Raw genomic sequence first — 18,277 nt, forward strand, 5'->3', positions numbered from 1 at the left:
ACACCATCCCAACCGTGAAGCACAGGGGTGGCAGCATCATGCTGTGGAGGTGCTTTGCTGCAGGAGTGCTTTGCTGCACTTCACAAAATAGATGGCATCATGAGGAAGGAAAATGATGTGGATATATTGAAGCAACATCTCAAGACATCAGTCAGGAAGTTAAAGCTTGGTCGCAAATGGGTCTTCCAAATGGACAATGACCCCAAGCATACTTCCAAAGTTGTGGCAAAATGGCTTAAGGACAACAAAGTCAAGATATTGGAGTGGCCATCACAAAGCCCTGACCTCAATCCTATAGAAAATGCGTGTGCGAGCAAGGAGGCCTACAAACCTGACTCAGTTACACCAGCTCTGTCAGGAAGAATGGGCCAGAATTCACCCAACTTATTGTGGGAAGCTTGTGGAAGGCTACCTGAAACGTTTGACCCAAGTTAAACAATTTAAAGGCAATGCTACCAAATACTAATTGAGTGTATGTAAACTTCTGACCCACTGGGAATGTGATGAAAGAAATAAAAGCTGACATTTCACATTCTTAAAATAAAGTGGTGATCCTAAATGACCTAAAACAGGGAATTTTTACTAGGATTAAATGTCAGAAATTGTGAAAAACTAAGTTTAAATGTATTTGGCTAAGGTGTATGTAAACTTCCGACTTCAACTGTATAATATTAAACATTAAAAAAAAAAAAGTATATTTTTAATAAAGCCTGTCTGATTTGGCAGTCTCAAGGAAAACAGTTTTAGCAAATATTTTATAGTCTACATCCAGAAGCGAAATAGGCCTGTAGGAGGCATACTCGAGGGGATCCTTATCTTTCTTTAGAATGATTGATATAGTGGCTTGGTAAGAAGTCTGGGGTAGAGGAGTGGGAGAAGGCTGAGGCTTAACGCGGTACGAGCTGTTCAGCAAATGTCTTAAAAAATTCTGCTGAGAACCCTTCTGGTCCCGGTGCTTTGCCATTTTTAAGGACTTTATGGCTTGTAGAATTTCTGAAGTGGTAAGTGGTTTATCAAGATCCATTCTCACTGCATCGTTTAGCTTCAGTATTTGTAAACTTGAAAGGAAAGTGTCTGTCAACGGGGAATCTCCAGAGGCTTCAGTGTGATATAATCAAAGTAAACGTTTTTTAACTGATTATTGATCACATGGCTATCATTTGAAATCAGTCCTGCTTCGGCAGAAAGCTGGGGTATTAGGCAGGAAGCTGGGGTATTAGGCAGGAAGCTGTGGATTGTCTTAATTGTTGGGCTAAATTTCTGCTCGCCTTTTCATCATATTCAAAAGTAGAATGACGGCCCTCAGCAGATGCTGTTCAGCTTGGGCTGTTGAAATCAAGTCAAACTAATTGTAAATATAGTCTAGTTCTGTACAGGTCAGGGGAGGGGGAGATGGAGTACTGATGATCAGTTTGCTGAATACGGTCTTTAAATCTCAGCCACTTTCTTGGTACGTTTGTTTTCGTTAGCTGAGTATGAGATTATCTGTCCACGAATAAAAGCTTTAAACGTTTCCCATAGAATAGAGGGAGAAATATCAGGAGTCTTATTTACAAAACACTATTTGAGCAGTGATAAAATCAAAACGTTGTTCAGTCAGCAGCAGTGAGTTAAGGCGCCAGACTTTGTTAGGGCTTTTTCTATCAGGAACTGTAAACTGGAGGACAAGCGGAGCATGGTCAGATATTACAATGCTGTCATAGTTGCAAAGGTTTGTCATCAACAAATCAATGGTCAATATGTGAAAAGGTATGCTGAACATGGGGGGGGTTGAGTATTGCCTTGTGGGATTTAGTGCCCGCCGTACATCAGAAACACCAAATTGTTCTAAAAATTTTAAAAATACTATTGTGACCTCAGAGAGGTGACCTCAGAATGCACTCCTTTTGAGCAGAAATTGTATCCTATTCCCTATATAGTGAAAAGCATATTTTTCTTTTACCAGGGCCCAGGTACCATTTCAGACACAGCCCATATGTTTTTGGAAAACAGAGTCACCGTTGAACATGTAACCTGAGATTTACAACATGGCTGTATTAATGAACACGTGGGATGGACAGAAGGACAGCAGCTAAATGAATGCAGTGCCATATGTAGCTAATCAAGACCTGTTAATTAGATATCAGCAGTGTCAGGTAATAAACTACAATGTTCATTAGCTCTAGCAGCAGGTTGCAGGGTCTAGTTCAGTGGGGTGCAAATATTTTCAAAGATTTTGAAATGAAATGCAACGTTTCAAAGTGAGTAAAGTAACCACTCACCACCGCAGAAAATTTTGGTAACATTGTGAATAAGATTGAAAGCCAAACCTTGTTGACACTTGGAAACATGTTGCCAATGTACCAACAAGCCAAACTTGTGTGCATGTGTCACTGTCATCTTGTCTTCCTCCTGAGGTCTTCTCTCGCTCTCATGTATTATTCTTGTTCAAGACAACACACCTGTTCTGAACAGCCTCTGAGAGAATGGCACCGCTGTGTCTGTTATCATGTGGGGGAATAAAACAACACCATCTAGGACTAGTCCGTGTAGACACTGTAGGAAAACTGAAGACCTGAACAAGAGCTACTTGAGAAGTTGAACCGCTTTCAATGTGAAAGTAAATTGAGCTCTTTTGTCTAAGCTGGGACCAAGTCCATGGGAGAATCTCAATTGCATTTCCTTGATTCCTCACGTCCTCTCGTCTCCTGCTCAAAACCCATTGATTGAGAAGGTCAGTTGGTCCCTCCCCACTGAACTTCTCATCCAATGGGTTGAGCAGGAGATGAGAGGAATCAAGGAAACGCAATTGAGATTCAAATGGTGTGGCTGCGCGATCTGTGTTTGCTGCCCCCACCCCACTAGGATGCTTTTTCCTACTTTATACTCAAAACCTGTCATCTTTGCGAAGCTGAAGTGAACATCAACTTCTTACTTTTTTATTGGGCCTGAGTAGCATAAACTAAACTCTGGGCTGGCAGGCTGAAGTATGAAGGGGGAAATTCTCTCCCACTCTCTCTCCGACACACACTGATGAGCCATATGGGATGGAGAGAGAGTAAGCGATTAGGCATGTCTGATGAGTTTCCCCTTCTCTCCCTCACTCTTCTCCCAGTGTCAGATGTTGACTTCAGGACCATTTAAGCAGCTCTAATGTCAGTTGAATGCCATTTAAGCTAAATAGCTGGAAAATTAAATAGCAACACCATGTTGAGGTTCAGTAGAGCAACAGTGACACCCACTGGTAGGATACAGGAACTATAAGCAGCCCTTACATGGGACGGAAAGAGGAAGAGAAAGGGAGTGTTAGGGAAGACCGAAACTACATGCAATCTTTGCTGAAAATGTCAAATGTTATATCTGCATAGCCTATATCGGAATGCTGGTTAGACTGTTTTGGAAACTGGCAACTGGAATGTAGGAAAACCTGCAACTAACTCCATATTGGGTTGCTTTATGACCATTTATAAGTATTCCAGTATGTATGTATGTATGTATGTATGTATGTATGCATGTGTATATACACACACACACACACACACACACTGAGTATAGCAAACATTAGGAACACCTTCCTAATATTGAGTTGTGCACCCTCCCTCCCCTTTTGCCCTCAATTCGTCGGGGCGCGGACTCTACAAGGTGTCGAAAGCGTTCTACAGGGATGCTGGTCCATGTTCACTCCAATGCTTCCCACAGCTGTGTCAAGTTGGCTGGCTGTCCTTTGGGTGGTGGACCGTTCTTGATACACACAGAAAACTGTTGAGCATGAAAAACCGAGCAGCGTTGCAGTTCTTGACACAAACCAGTGCGCCTGGCACCTACTACCATACCCCGTTCAAAGGCACTTAAATTTTTTTGTCTTCCCATTCACCCTCTGAATGGCACACATACACAATCCATGTCTCAATGTTTAAAAATCCTTCTTTAACCGGTCTCCTCCCCTTCATTTACACTGATTGAAGTGGGTAAGCTAACAGACCCAATCTCAGGGCTGATCGTTAAGAAGACAAAGGGTACATGGACAAGCAAGTTTTAGTATTAAATCAAGTGGCCGTTGTGGCTTAGTGCGATTATTGTCATAATACAGTCCTGCAAAATCCTCCAAACAAAGTTACTTAGCAAAATAATTTCCCCAACTTTAATTTCCAAACAATTTGGTTCTTCTTTCCAAGCAACATTATTCAGTTCATAATCAGCATAGCTAGCTAATCAGTCCACCACAGAAGAAGAACAAAGAAGCAGAAAACAAATGTTCATTACTGGAAAACTAGAATCTACTCCACCAAAGTCCTGCTACATCAAATGATTATACTGTGCCGAGTATCAACCAACTCATTTCCATACACCAGACAGCACTATGAAGCCCGCTGAGCCTCTGTTACTACGTCCCAAATGGCACCCTATTCCCTATATAGTGCACTACTTTTGACCAGAGCCCTATAAAGGGAATAGGGTGCCATTTGGGACAGAGCCACTGAGTTGACAGAACCAACAGCAAATTGGTCCCTGGATATTTAAGAACTTTTTTGTAATCTTATTTGGCTGCCACACAAACAAGAGATGATTCTAGCAGCAACATAATTGTGTGAGATGAGAAGCCAGGCAGCCAAGACTAAGGGTGTGTCCCAAATGTCACCCTTTTCCCTATGTAGTGCACTACTTTTGACCAAAAGTAGTGCACTATAAAGGGAATAGTGTTTCATTAGCGACGGATCCTAAAATATAAATAGTGCTTATACATGTCAAACTCCTGTGGCCTTCTGGGGGATCCGTGGATCTAGACAGACGGTCAGACGGAGCCCAAAGCTCAGACACTGACACACAGCCATCTGTTGGGCTGATCTACTGGGAGAAGTGTGTGTGCATGTGTGTGTCTGAGATAAAGCGTGACAGATAATCACACAAATGGAGACAAGATTACTGACCCAGAGAAAGACATTTTCAAGTTTCTTACTTTTCACATGGTTTACAGTGACTGACATTCCAGTGCCCAAGAATTCTACATTCTGGCATACCCCAGATGCTAGAAAATGAGTACATGATATTATCATTATCTAGTGGAGAGCCTTTGTTGCCGACCTATGAGTCAGCCAATGCATAAACCGATATGCCAGGATGTATGTATGTATGTATGTATGTATGTATGTATGTATGTATGTATGTATGTATGTATGTATGTATGTATGTATGTATGTATGTATGTATGTATGTATGTATATATATGCCAGCGATGGGGTGAGTGAGTGAGAGCATATATCATCTAGCCAAAATTGTGTGTCAAATGTTGTACGAAGGTTTTAGGTCCAAAACAGTAAGAGAGGAAGGATTGCCAACGGCATCACCACCATCTGGCATCACCACCATCTGGCATCATTGAACTCAAGTGCGTTGCCAGCAGAAGCACCAGTCTTCACCATGAGTGGGCATACTCCTTTTTGAAATAACTCTACAATGGCATTATTATCAATTTTGGGTTTTATTAAATAGCCATAATTATTAATAAGGGGGGCCACAATGGAAATGCGTTTAACTTTATCATCATCAATGATTTTAAATGCATTGTGTCCACATTTGTGGTTGTATTGTGTTTTTTAATGGTCAAATAAATGTTTAAAAAAAAGAACTAACAAATTAACTGAGATATTAGCGTACCTTGAGAATGTTCTGGGTCTCCCCCCACTTGTTGGTCCACTCCCTGGTCAGTTCTAACACCTGTGGGAGAGAACAGAAGGGTTTACTACAAAGCAGGATCAATGAGTTAGACAGCTAACTTTGATAAACAACTAGAAATAACTGTTGATATTCTGGTTAATTAAGAAAGCTAAACTTATATATGCTTTTCCGGTTGTTGAGACAGACCAAGCCCAGAAAACTGATGAGAACAGATCTGTAGTCACAAAACATTGACATCCAACTTTTCATATTTGCAGAGAAACACATACAGTACATTCCACTAGGTACTGGCAGGCACTTACAATAGGCTACAGTGAATGCACACTGCTTTAGAATGTGTATGACGTTCCCAGCAGGAATAGAACCCAAGACCATAGGAGTCACACTGAGAAACATACACAGGTCACTCCCTGTAGTCCTGAAGAGTTCACTCACCTTGGCCTCATTCTTGTGAAGTTTCTCCTCAACCTTCAGAGTCTTGGAGAGATCCTGAGGAGAAAGGGGAGCCTGGCAAGAGAGAGAGGCCATACTGTTTGAGCATTGTGCTTCAACATACCCTTAGATAATCTCACACACACACCTGGTTGCTTTACTGGAGAGAGGTCACATGTACAGTTATTAGCCTAATGCTTTAACATACACCACCACCACCACCACCCCCCCCCCACCAGGTTGTTCTTCTCCACTAGTCCTTTCAGTCTGACGATCTCCTCCTGCAGTTTTCTGATGACTGTAACACTGCTGTCCTCGTTGACTGTGGGCTTGTTGACTATGTTTTTAGCTCGGTTAGCGTAGCGCAGTGTGCTCAGTGTCTCACTGTAGTTCACATCAGCGGGAGAAAGAGCTGTGTGGGAAGATAGACAGGAACACATCACAGGTGTGAGGACCCAGAAGTGCGGTGGGTCTCTTACTAAAATCACCTGTACAGGGGTTAAAGCAAATAATAATCCCATGACTGAAATTTAAATCGATCTCAGATCGATTGTCTGGGGCCAAGTTAACACTAGAAATGCCAAGACAATCTGACCGTATTCAATGTAGTAATTTTAATAACTTAATTTCAATAAAAATCTTACACATACCTGTCATTGACTTTTCCTAAATATGTGTATTTTAGCAGTACTTTGAGATAAATACCCCAAAAATACAAAAACGTTTTGCACTTCTACCTCAAAATGACATATGCATATTAACAGTAAAATAGCCGGGCCTCCACAAATACCTACAGTGAGGGAAAAAAGTATTTGATCCCCTGCTGATTTTGTACATTTGTCCACTGACAAAGACATAATCAGTCTATAATTTTAATGGTAGGTTTATTTGAACAGTGAGAGACAGAATAACAACAAAAAATCCAGAAAAACGCTTTTCAAAAATGTTATAAATTGATTTGCATTTTAATGAGGGAAATAAGTATTTGACCCCTCTGCAAAACATGACTTAGTACTTGGTGGCAAAACCCTTGTTGGCAATCACAGAGGTCAGACGTTTCTTGTAGTTGGCCACCAGGTTTGCACACATCTCAGGAGGGATTTTGTTCCATTCCTCTTTGCAGATCTTCTCCAAGTCATTAAGGTTTCGAGGCTGATGTTTAGCAACTCGAACCTTCAGCTCCCTTCACAGATTTTCTATGGGATTAAGGTCTGGAGACTGGCTAGGCCACTCCAGGACCTTAATGTGCTTCTTCTTGAGCCACTCCTTTGTTGCCTTGGCCGTGTGTTTTGGGTCATTGTCATGCTGGAATACCCATCCACGACCCATTTTCAATGCCCTGGCTGAGGGAAGGAGGTTCTCACCCAAGATTTGACGGTAGATGGCCCCGTCCATCATCCCTTTGATGCGGTGAAGTTGTCCTGTCCCCTTAGCAGAAAAACACCCCCAAAGCATAATGTTTCCACCTCCATGTTTGACGGTGGGGATGGTGTTCTTGGGGTCATAGGCAGCATTCCTCCTCCTCCAAACACAGCGAGTTGAGTTGATGCCAAAGAACTCAATTTTGGTCTCATCTGACCACAACACTTTCACCCAGTTCTCCTCTGAATCATTCAGACGGCCCTGTACATGTGCTTTCTTGAGCAGGGGGACCTTGCGGGCGCTGCAGGATTTCAGTCCTTCACGGCGTAGTGTGTTACCAATTGTTTTCTTGGTGACTATGGTCCCAGCTGCCTTGAGATCATTGACAAGATCCTCCCGTGTAGTTCTGGGCTGATTCCTCACCGTTCTCATGATCAGTGCAACTCCACGAGGTGAGATCTTGCATGGAGCCCCAGGCAGAGGGAGATTGACAGTCCTTTTGTGTTTCTTCCATTTGCGAATAATCGCACCAACTGTTGTCACCTTCTCACCAAGCTGCTTGGCGATGGTCTTGTAGCCCATTCCAGCCTTGTGTAGGTCTACAATCTTGTCCCTGACAGCATTGGAGAGCTCTTTGGTCTTGGCCATGGTGGAGAGTTTGGAATCTGATTGATAGATTGCTTCTGTGGACAGGTGTCTTTTATACAGGTAACGAGCTGAGATTAGGAGCACACTCTTTTGTTACCTGTATAAAAGACACCTGGGAGCCAGAAATCTTTCTGATTGAGAGGGGGTCAAATACTTATTTCCCTCATTAAAATGCAAATCAATTTATAACATTTTTGAAAAGCGTTTTTCTGGATTTTTTGTTGTTATTCTGTCTCTCACTGTTCAAATAAACGTACCATTAAAATTATAGACGGATCATTTCTTTGTCAGTGGGCAAAGGTACAAAATCAGCAGGGGATCAAATACTTTTTTCCCCTCACTGTATAGCCGCCAGTCTAATAAATCCATTAAAAATGCATCAAAGAAATTAATTAATATTTTGTTTAAGAAGGTCATAAAAACCAAGATATTAAGACAATTATATACGCATCAGACTATTGTCAATTTCATCTTGTCTTTAGGCTACATATAATATGATGTGTGTGAAATTAGTTTCAATATAGTTTAGGTGTAGTTTGGGTCAGCCATTAGCTGGGCAGGAAACTGTTGTCTTATAATCAGAATATACACTATAGTCTTATTTTAGTATTTACAGTCTATGCGCTTCTGGATCAATCAATACATTTACTCAAAATGTTAAAATGTATGTACTCTTAATTATTATTATTTATTTTTTATATAGGATTGCAACCCCAATTTGAATACCACAGACTAAGATCAACCATACTTGCTATCATGATGGTCTTGGAGTTTCCTCCCAGGCTGTCTTTCAGGAGCCAGGTCAGAACCGAATCTCTGTATGGGATGAAGAGCTGCTTCTTCCTTTTCTCCTTGTGGGAGCCCCCTCCTCTTCCTCCATCTCCTCCTTCAGCCACACACAGAGAGAGAGAGAAAGCCAGGTCAGAACAGTCTCTGTAGAGGATAAACAGCTGCTTCTTCCTCTTCCCATGGTCTGGGACAGAACCTCCACCTACACTCCCTGATGCTCCACTTACATCAGCTAGGAGGACACACGCAGAGAGAAAGAGAGAGCGAAAGAGAGAGGGGTTAGGACAGAGTCTTTACATGGGGACGAAGAGCTGCTTTTTCCTCTTGGTAACCCCTCCAACTACTCCTCCACGTAGACACACACACACACTGAAACAGAAAATTACACAATAACATCTTCTCCCAAACCAACTACAAAAGCATGAAAGGATGTGCCACAACACAGGCCAGATAGAAATGGAACCATAAATACGTAGTATTGTTTTGCCAGTAGTGTAGCTACCACTTGTGCAGTGGACTGATTAAAAATGTATCCTTATTCAGAGTCTAATTGGTGTTATTAATTTATTAAATAGCCTGACTGACTCTGAAATGAAGTAAGTTGTTGTGTCAATGTTTGGCATCAGGCATGTGGTGTGGTGTGTGTGTGTGCGTGTGTGTGTCAGGGCTTCAGTTAGGAAAATGTGGCACCGGCCATTTGAACAGCAGCATTTTAATTTAATGGACATTTTGAGAAATTTACCGGACCCATATGCATTGGGTGCGTAACCTGATTAGTGCATCCACCGACGGTGCTCAGAAATCACATTTAGAATATGGTAATTCATAATAACAGAACATGCATGTCCAGGACGCAACAATGTGTGGTCCTTAACAAATTCTGATGCGGACTTTGAACATGTTAGAGTAACTGTCCACATTTACTTTTCCTCAGCCAACATGACAAGTAACGAACAGCAAAATCACTAGCCTATGTCAATCTACTGTCCCCCATAGTAGAAAAGTTGACCTATTCTATTGGTCAGCTGGTCGAGAAAGAAATAGCCAAAACAGACTCTGGGACAGTTGTGGGACGATGGATCCCAAATTCATACAACCAGTAGGCCTAGGCTACATTTAAAAAAACATGATGCAACAGAGTAGAACATTTAGCTTAAAATGTTGATAACCTATTATTTCTTCACATTATAAGCACAGCAATGGACACAAGGCAGTAGGCTACAGATGAATGTTCGATCCATATTGCAATTAGTGGAAAACACCGTTGTCAAAAGCGCACCACAGCAGTTTCATGTGACAGAGATGGAAATATCAGTTAGACATTTAGAAAGAGGGGAGATCTAATATGCAACAACTGGCATTTGTTGCTAATATGACTAGGATTGTGCCTTTGCCTACTGGACATCGAAAGAAAGTTGATATAAAATAAATTGCCTGGTCCGGTTTTGGCTAGGCTACTTTGAAGCAAAGTAAGACATGCCTCATAGCATGTAGTAAAACGTTCAGGTTTCAAACAATTAAGTACATGTTTTCAAAATGCATACTGACTCCTGCTCATTACAAAGCGGTGTGACTTGCTGATGAAGCCTGCCTTCCGTTGCCTGTGCTTTTGCTGTTTGAGATGCTGTAGCAGCAGCTCTCGTGCTGTCTGACATATTTTCCGCTCAAAGGCTCTGTATCTGTATGCTGTACCCGTGTGATAAATAAGGTACATAACAAATATACCGCACACGCTCCAATTTAATTCCACTAAATTATGCAAATTAACCTATAGACCATGAACAGTGAAATGCATTTACATTGACTGGTATTTCTGTCAATGAATAGGCTAAAACGCTTTATTTTGCAAGGGGATTTTCTTTCCTTCTCCCGGACAATTGGCCAGCGGCAATTTTATTTATCGTCTTTTCATAACAAATTAATATTACCGGCCAACAGAAACCCTGGTGTGTGTGTGTACTAAGCATCATTTACCCAGAGCAGAGATGACAATGCCCAGTGTGACCAGGGACTTGTTGATGTTTGCTCCTTCCTTCAGCCTGGCACCGGTGGCGCAAGTGGCATCAGCCCTCTCACTGCCCGCCAAGTCTACCAGGTGGATCTTACTCACCGTCTCACACGGCAGCTCTGCATCAAAACGAGCCTGGAGACGGGTACATACACACACACGCCCAAACACACACACAGAGTTGTTAACAATAGGAATGAATTAAGGGAGAGAAGGAGAGAAGGATCCAAACCACTCATTTACAAGAGGGAACTAACAGGGCAAATCAGCACTCAATACTGTGCTACCAAACATGTTCAATACTGATATTGGACAAATTTACTCAATAAGAAAATGGACTAACTGGCTCTTAAGGGCTGGTCTTCGGTTGCATCCTAAGGCTAGTAAATAATGTATTTACAACATCAAAAGCGTCAACCACACACACACCAAGCAAGTAAAAACTGACATGAACACGAGTGGTCCTGTGTGGTTCAGTTGATAAGCAAGGTTGTGGGTTCAATTCCCACAGGGATCACAGTGACACAGACAAACATTTTTATGACTCAATGTACAGTAAGATGCTTTGGATAAAAGTACCATGTATTGTTATATTACAAAAAACACTTGGTCTCTAACAGTGTGTGTATGTACCTGTGTGAAGTTGATGGTGAAGATGGCGTGTGAGCGGCTGCTAACATCGTTCATGCCTGTGCTCGCCGTGGTGCGTTTGGCGTTCCCAGCATGCAACAGCTTCTCTATATCCCTGTAGTTCTGAACCAGGTGCTTCGACAGGTCTGAACACACACACAGCAAGGAGAATCACACCTGACACATCACATATGCTGACATGCTCAGATCCTGTTAGCCACTATGACCCGTCTGTGTTGGTTAGCATCATGTCTGTCTACGGCCCGGACCAGTGAGAGAACCTCACTATAGAAAGGGGCCTTGTCAACATAGAAACATACCCTTTTCAGACATATGGAATGTGCCGCCTTGAAAGCGCCTCGGCATGTTTGCTTGTCTGTAAGGGTACACTACGGCTTTTTAAATGCCTGCCATGAAACCTCTGGAGATAGTTTCGAAGCGCCACTGAACGGCCATTTTACTTGTCGTCTGTAAAGGAATGTCGCTTCTGAAGTGGGACTAACGTCCATCACCAGAACTGTCAATCAAATAATCTCGAGCTGCCTGCGAGCAGACCACTCTTTCCTAAAAAAGGATGTTAAAGTTCATTAAATACCGTGACATTTAGTAGAAATAAAACACATCTAGCTACCATACCATAAAAAAACGACACAGCAGTGCATCAATCAGCTATGTTTATTGTTGTCAGGGAAACAATACAGAACATTCTATGCCTGAGCAGAATTCTACTGTCTGAAAAGGTAGATGTTTCTGATGCGGCACTTTTTTAAATTGTCTGAAATGTTATCAATTGTTGCTATCGTCACATTACCGTACCGGCGTTCTGTCTGTAAAGGGTAATATAATTAATTGAACGGTCTTGGAAGCACTAACCCTGGCAATTTGACTGGTAAACTCATGGGTACACTCGCAATGGCTGCCTGGTATTGTGATGCAATAATTCCCATGGTATTTTGGAATGTTCAATCAACTGATGCTGGATTGCCATAGTAATGTAGAATGGAATGTATTTCTGTAATGTCAGTTGAGTTGACTCAACAAATCACAGCACAGATTGAAGGGTACACTTCCTGTTTTTACTACCTGGAATGGGTACAGTCAAAATGGCTGCCAGTCCACCCATTATGCCACCATTGACTTAAATGGAGACACCCTTTCTGTTCATTCTATTTCTATGCTTGTCACCACTAAGATTATACCACTGATCTGTCCTTAATCTATGCGGTAGTGTGGCGGTGAGAGATCAAGTCTTACCCTCCACATACGGCCCATCCTTGGGGTGTTCTCTGACCTTGAGTCCTGACCCGTTCTCTGGGCTCTTCTTAGTCGTGAGAAGGTCTTGCACACGCTCGTTATAGATCTCCAGGTAACTAACAGAACAAGACATGGAACATTTCACATCACCATCGTCAGGCTGCAGAACAATCTACCGCAAGCTTCCTTCAGTAGGTACATGCTCTAGAGAGGTTTGCCATTTGATGTGGTTAAAGCTACTTGTCTTCATTTCCCCTATCACACCTTAGAGAATTATGTCAGTCTGAAGACGTTAGATAGCTACTCCATTTCCTGTTCCTGATGTCTGTCACACTGACATGGCTGCTTTCATTCAACCATCAGAATAATATCAACATGACTTATCACTAGATCCAATCATCCACTGACAAATTGTATTTTCAAGCTCATTTTCAGCTCTCAGTTAGCGAATTACCCAATTAAACCCTGTCAGAAAAACACATTAAAATCCATGATTTTCCTAATCTATTGTTGTACTGACAGAGATTAAAGAGACATTAACTTCAGAGCAAATGATATTTTCACAGCCTGAACAAAGAGATTTTCTGTTCGGTTGTTAGCGGGAGGAAATAAAGACGGTTAATGTTTTCGCTCAGTTGTTTGGCTCCAGTCAACAATGATTTCTTTGTGAGCACACAAATGAAAGCTGAAACAACTTCCACCTGAATACGTTTTTAAAACGCCTAGATGTTTATTGAATTACAATAGTTCTCACAACCCATTTATTCTGACAGTGGCAGGGAAATGTTTTTATTTAGTCATAAAAGCCATAATAATTATTACTGACAGGAGAGATGTTAAATTACAGCTTTTCTTTAGGCTCATTGGCATACAGACATCCTGTATGCACTCTGTACTCCTCAATCATTCACAAAGGGCAGAAGTTTATTAAGGCAGAAGCTTGGCTTGCCAGTCAGGTCAGCTACTGTAGCAATTAGCTCAGCTAGCCTATCGCTCCTCTATGAGGATTGGCAGTCAGGTCAGCTAGCACTCCTCTATGGGGTTTGGCAGTCAGGTCAACTAGCCTAGCACTCCTCTATGGGGATTGGCAGTCAATTCAGCTAGCAGTCAGCTAGCTATTGTCCCTCAGACTTCCAGTCGGGGCATCCTCCACATATTATTCTTATCTGCACTACTGGCTAAAAGTCTGGCCAGGTAACCGCTGTGAATACCAACAGAGATGGCCACACATGGTCCATTCCTCTCTTCTCAAGTAATTAGTCACTTGTTAGATAAGTGCTAAATTAACATGCCCTCCAGCCAAGACCATTGGACCACGCTGTCTGCCAGACGTATTTAAACTGCTAGTGGTCCCCCAGAGGAAATCTGTACCTTGTAGCCATCCCTTGCGTCGCCATAAACTGTTCCACAACAACATCCTAGTTGTTGTTGTTGTTGTTTGTTGCTCAGCAGTGCTGACTATTACCTGACCTCTGTGCGGAAGGAGGCCCCATCCCCCTGGCTCTTCTCTGATATCTGACAGAACAGGCCTTCACAGATCCGTGGAATCAGACCTATATCTCCCTGCAACACAAGGAGTAGAAAGTATGACATAGAGGACTTACATTTATATTTGCTAAACATACATACTGTTATTATATTATAATACCCTTCAGAATTATTTACATTTGTTATAAATAAAAACTGTATTTGATTAACCTTAGCCTCTAATGGTGAACAGGGATAGTACTATGTGTGGTAAAAGGTTTCCTACATTCCATCTCCTCTTCTGTCCTGTCCACACACCGACTCATCAATTCAGGCAACTACTTCTAACAGCTTACAAATACCAACTAGCCAGCCAGCCAGCCAGCCAGCCAGGGCATATAATTTGGAGTTAGCGTTACTGAGGCGTAACAGCACGTCGGTCCACTCTGATTTGTGAAGTCCTGTCCTCTTGTTTTTAATTAGCACACACAGCAGATAGTGCATGTGGTTATTAACAGCCCTGTAGGCCTGTATGATTAGCCAACATGTTGACAGCAGCTTTCTATGGTGGTGTTGACCTTGTATAAGTCTCCTGGTGGTTAGACAAGCAGAAAACTCATTAGCCTCCGCCGGTCTGACTGTTGTGTACTGAGTGTTTCCTGTGCTGTGCAAGGAGAAGAGACAGAGGAGAGAGAGGCAGAGAGTGGACAGGACTCAGACAGCTCCACTCATCACATTTTCTGATTAGTGGAGAGAAACATGTAGATAGAATAACCTTATTTAACTCCCATTTCTATTCAGGAAGAAAATGTGTTTTTAAATGAGGAAAATTGGAATTGGAACTTCAGGGTTACTTCCAGAATTGACTGAATTGAAATTGAAGGCAACACTACAGGATACATAGAACTGCATATTATTTAATAAGATCTCTGTGGCAGGATACACCACAAACATTACCTCAAAAAACAGCTCTGTGACCGGAGTGAATCAACAATAGTGCATATTATCATTGCGTCTCAAAAGTGACTTACTGGGCTTCCCATCATGGTATAAGACTTCCCTGATCCCGTCTGTCCATAGGCGAACACACAGGCATTGTAACCACCAAACGCTGCCTCCAGGACATCACAGCCCAAGTCTTTAAACACCTGCAATGATACAGAGAAATATCACAGCGCAAATCTTTAAACACCTGCAACGATATACAGTGGGGAGAACAAGTATTTGATACACTGCCGATTTTGCAAGTTTTCCTACTTACAAAGCATGTAGAGGTCTGTAATTTTTAATCATAGGTACACTGTGAGAGGCAGAATCAAAAAAAAAAATCCAGAAAATCACATTGTATGATTTTTAAGTAATTAATTTGTATTTTATTGCATGACATACAGTGGGGAAAATAGTATTTAGTCAGCCACCAATTGTGCAAGTTCTCCCACTTACAAAGATGAGAGAGGACTGTAATTTTCATCATAGGTACACGTCAACTATGACAGACAAATTGAGAAAAAAAAATCCAGAAAATCACATTGTAGGATTTTTTATGAATTTATTTGCAGATTATGGTGGAAAATAAGTATTTGGTCACCTACAAACAAGCAAGATTTCTGGCTCTCACAGACCTGTAACTTCTTCTTTAAGAGGCTCCTCTGTCCTCCACTCAGCCTACCATCAGTAACACACTACGCCGCCAGGGACTCAAATCCTGCAGTGCCAGACGTGTCCCCCTGCTTAAGCCAGTACATGTCCAGGCCCGTCTGAAGTTTGCTAGAGTGCATTTGGATGATCCAGAAGAGGATTGGGAGAATGTCATATGGTCAGATGAAACCAAAATAGAACTTTTTGGTAAAAACTCAATTCGTAGTGTTTGGAGGACAAAGAATGCTGAGTTGCATCCAAAGAACACCATACCTACTGTGAAGCATGGGGGTGGAAACATCATGCTTTGGGGCTGTTTTTCTGCAAAGGGACTAGGACGACTGATCCGTGTAAAGGAAAGAATGAATGGGGCCATGTATCGTGAGATTTTGAGTGAAAACCTCCTTCCATCAGCAAGGGCATTGAAGATGAAACGTGGCTGGGTCTTTCAGCATGACAATTATCCCAAACACACCACCCGGGCAACAAAGGAGTGGCTTCGTAAGAAGCATTTCAAGGTCCTGGAGTGGCCTAGCCAGTCTCCAGATCTCAACCCCATAGAAAATCTTTGGAGGGAGTTGAAAGTCCGTGTTGCCCAGCGACAGCCCCAAAACATCACTGCTCTAGAGGAGATCTACATGGAGGAATGGGCCAAAATACCAGCAAAAGTGTGTGAAAACCTTGAAGACTTACAGAAAACGTTTGACCTGTGTCATTGCCAACAAAGGGTATATAACAAAGTATTGAGAAACTTTTGTTATTGACCAAATACTTATTTTCCACCATAATTTGCAAATAAATTCATTAAAAATCCTACAATGTGATTTTCTGGATGTTTTTTTCTCATTTTGTCTGTCATAGTTGACGTGTACCTATGATGAAAATTACAGGCCTCTCTCATCTTTTTAAGTGGGAGAACTTGCACAATTGGTGGCTGACTAAATACTTTTCTCCCCCACTAAGTATTTGATCACCTACCAACCAGTAAGAATTCCGGCTCTCACAGACCTGTTAGTTTTTCTTTAAGAAGCCCTCCTGTTCTCCACTCAATACCTGTATTAACTGCACCTGTTTGAACTCGTTACCTGTATAAAAGACACCTGTCCACACACTCAATCAAACAGACTCCAACCTCTCCACAATGGCCAAGACCAGAGAGCTGTGTAAGGACATCAGGGATAAAATTGTAGACCTGCACAAGGCTGGGATGGGCTACAGGACAATAGGCAAGCAGCTTGGTGAGAAGGCAACAACTGTTGGCGCAATTATTAGAAAATGGAAGAAGTTCAAGATGACGGTCAATCACCCTCGGTCTGGGGCTCCATGCAAGATCTCACCTCGTGGGGCATCAATGATCATGAGGAAGGTGAGGGATCAGCCCAGAACTACACGGCAGGACCTGATCAATGACCTGAAGAGAGCTGGGACCACAGTCTCAAAGAAAACCATTAGTAACACACTACGCCGTCATGGATTAAAATCCTGCAGTGCACGCAAGGTCCCCCTGCTCAAGGCAGCGCATGTCCCGTCTGAAGTTTGCCAATGACCGTCTGGATGATCCAGAGGAGGAATGGGAGAAGGTCATGTGGTCTGATGAGACAAAAATAGAGCTTTTTGGTCTAAACTCCACTCGCCGTGTTTGGAGGGAGAAGAAGGATGAGTACAACCCCAAGAACACCATCCCAACCGTGAAGCATGGAGATGGAAACAGAATTCTTTGGGGATGCTTTTCTGCAAAGGGGACAGGATGACTGCACCGTATTGAGGGGAGGATGGATGGGGCCATGTATCGCGAGATCTTGGCCAACAACCTCCTTCCCTCAGTAAGAGCATTGAAGATGGGTCGTGGCTGAGTCTTCCAGCATGACAATGACCCGAAACACACAGCCAGGGCAACTAAGGAGTGGCTCCGTAAGAAGCATCTCAAGGTCCTGGAGTGGCCTAGCCAGTCTCCAGACCTGAACCGAATAGAAAATCTTTGGAGGGAGCTGAAAGTCCGTATTGCCCAGCGACAGCCCCGAAACCTGAAGGATCTGGAGGTGGTCTGTATGGAGGAGTGGGCCAAAATCCCTGCTGCAGTGTGTGCAAACCTGGTCAAGACCTACAGGAAACGTATGATCTCTGTAATTGCAAACAAAGGTTTCTGTACCAAATATTAAGTTCTGCTTTTCTGATGTATCAAATACTTATGTCATGCAATAAAATACAAATTAATTACTTAAAAATCATACAAATGTGATTTTCTGGATTTTTGTTTTAGATTCTGCCTCTCACTTTTGAAGTGTACCTATGATTAAAAATTACAGACCTCTACATGCTTTGTAAGTAGGAAAACATGCAAAATCAGCAGTGTATCAAATACTTGCTCTCCCCACTGTAGGTTTTAGGTTCAGA

At 42.3% G+C, this 18,277-nt stretch overlaps 1 protein-coding gene across 1 annotated transcript in view; it reads right to left on the bottom strand.

Moving 5' to 3' along the window:
* LOC311124056 (kinesin-like protein KIF16B) overlaps positions 1-18,277 on the bottom strand; it is a gene marked incomplete at both ends in the record, with an annotated part of 131,241 nt that overhangs the window by 112,085 nt on the left and 879 nt on the right. Inside the window, 9 exons of the mRNA XM_084158251.1 lie at positions 5,635-5,694; positions 6,091-6,144; positions 6,324-6,499; positions 8,846-8,980; positions 10,861-11,029; positions 11,528-11,670; positions 12,779-12,894; positions 14,244-14,341; positions 15,277-15,393. Coding sequence (XP_084014377.1) covers positions 5,635-5,694; positions 6,091-6,144; positions 6,324-6,499; positions 8,846-8,980; positions 10,861-11,029; positions 11,528-11,670; positions 12,779-12,894; positions 14,244-14,341; positions 15,277-15,393 — 1,068 coding nt within the window. The remainder of the gene's footprint in view (positions 1-5,634; positions 5,695-6,090; positions 6,145-6,323; positions 6,500-8,845; positions 8,981-10,860; positions 11,030-11,527; positions 11,671-12,778; positions 12,895-14,243; positions 14,342-15,276; positions 15,394-18,277) is intronic.

This window comes from Coregonus lavaretus, assembly GCF_964263955.1.
Source record: "Coregonus lavaretus genome assembly, chromosome: 1".
In the NCBI taxonomy this organism is placed as follows: domain Eukaryota; kingdom Metazoa; phylum Chordata; class Actinopteri; order Salmoniformes; family Salmonidae; genus Coregonus; species Coregonus lavaretus.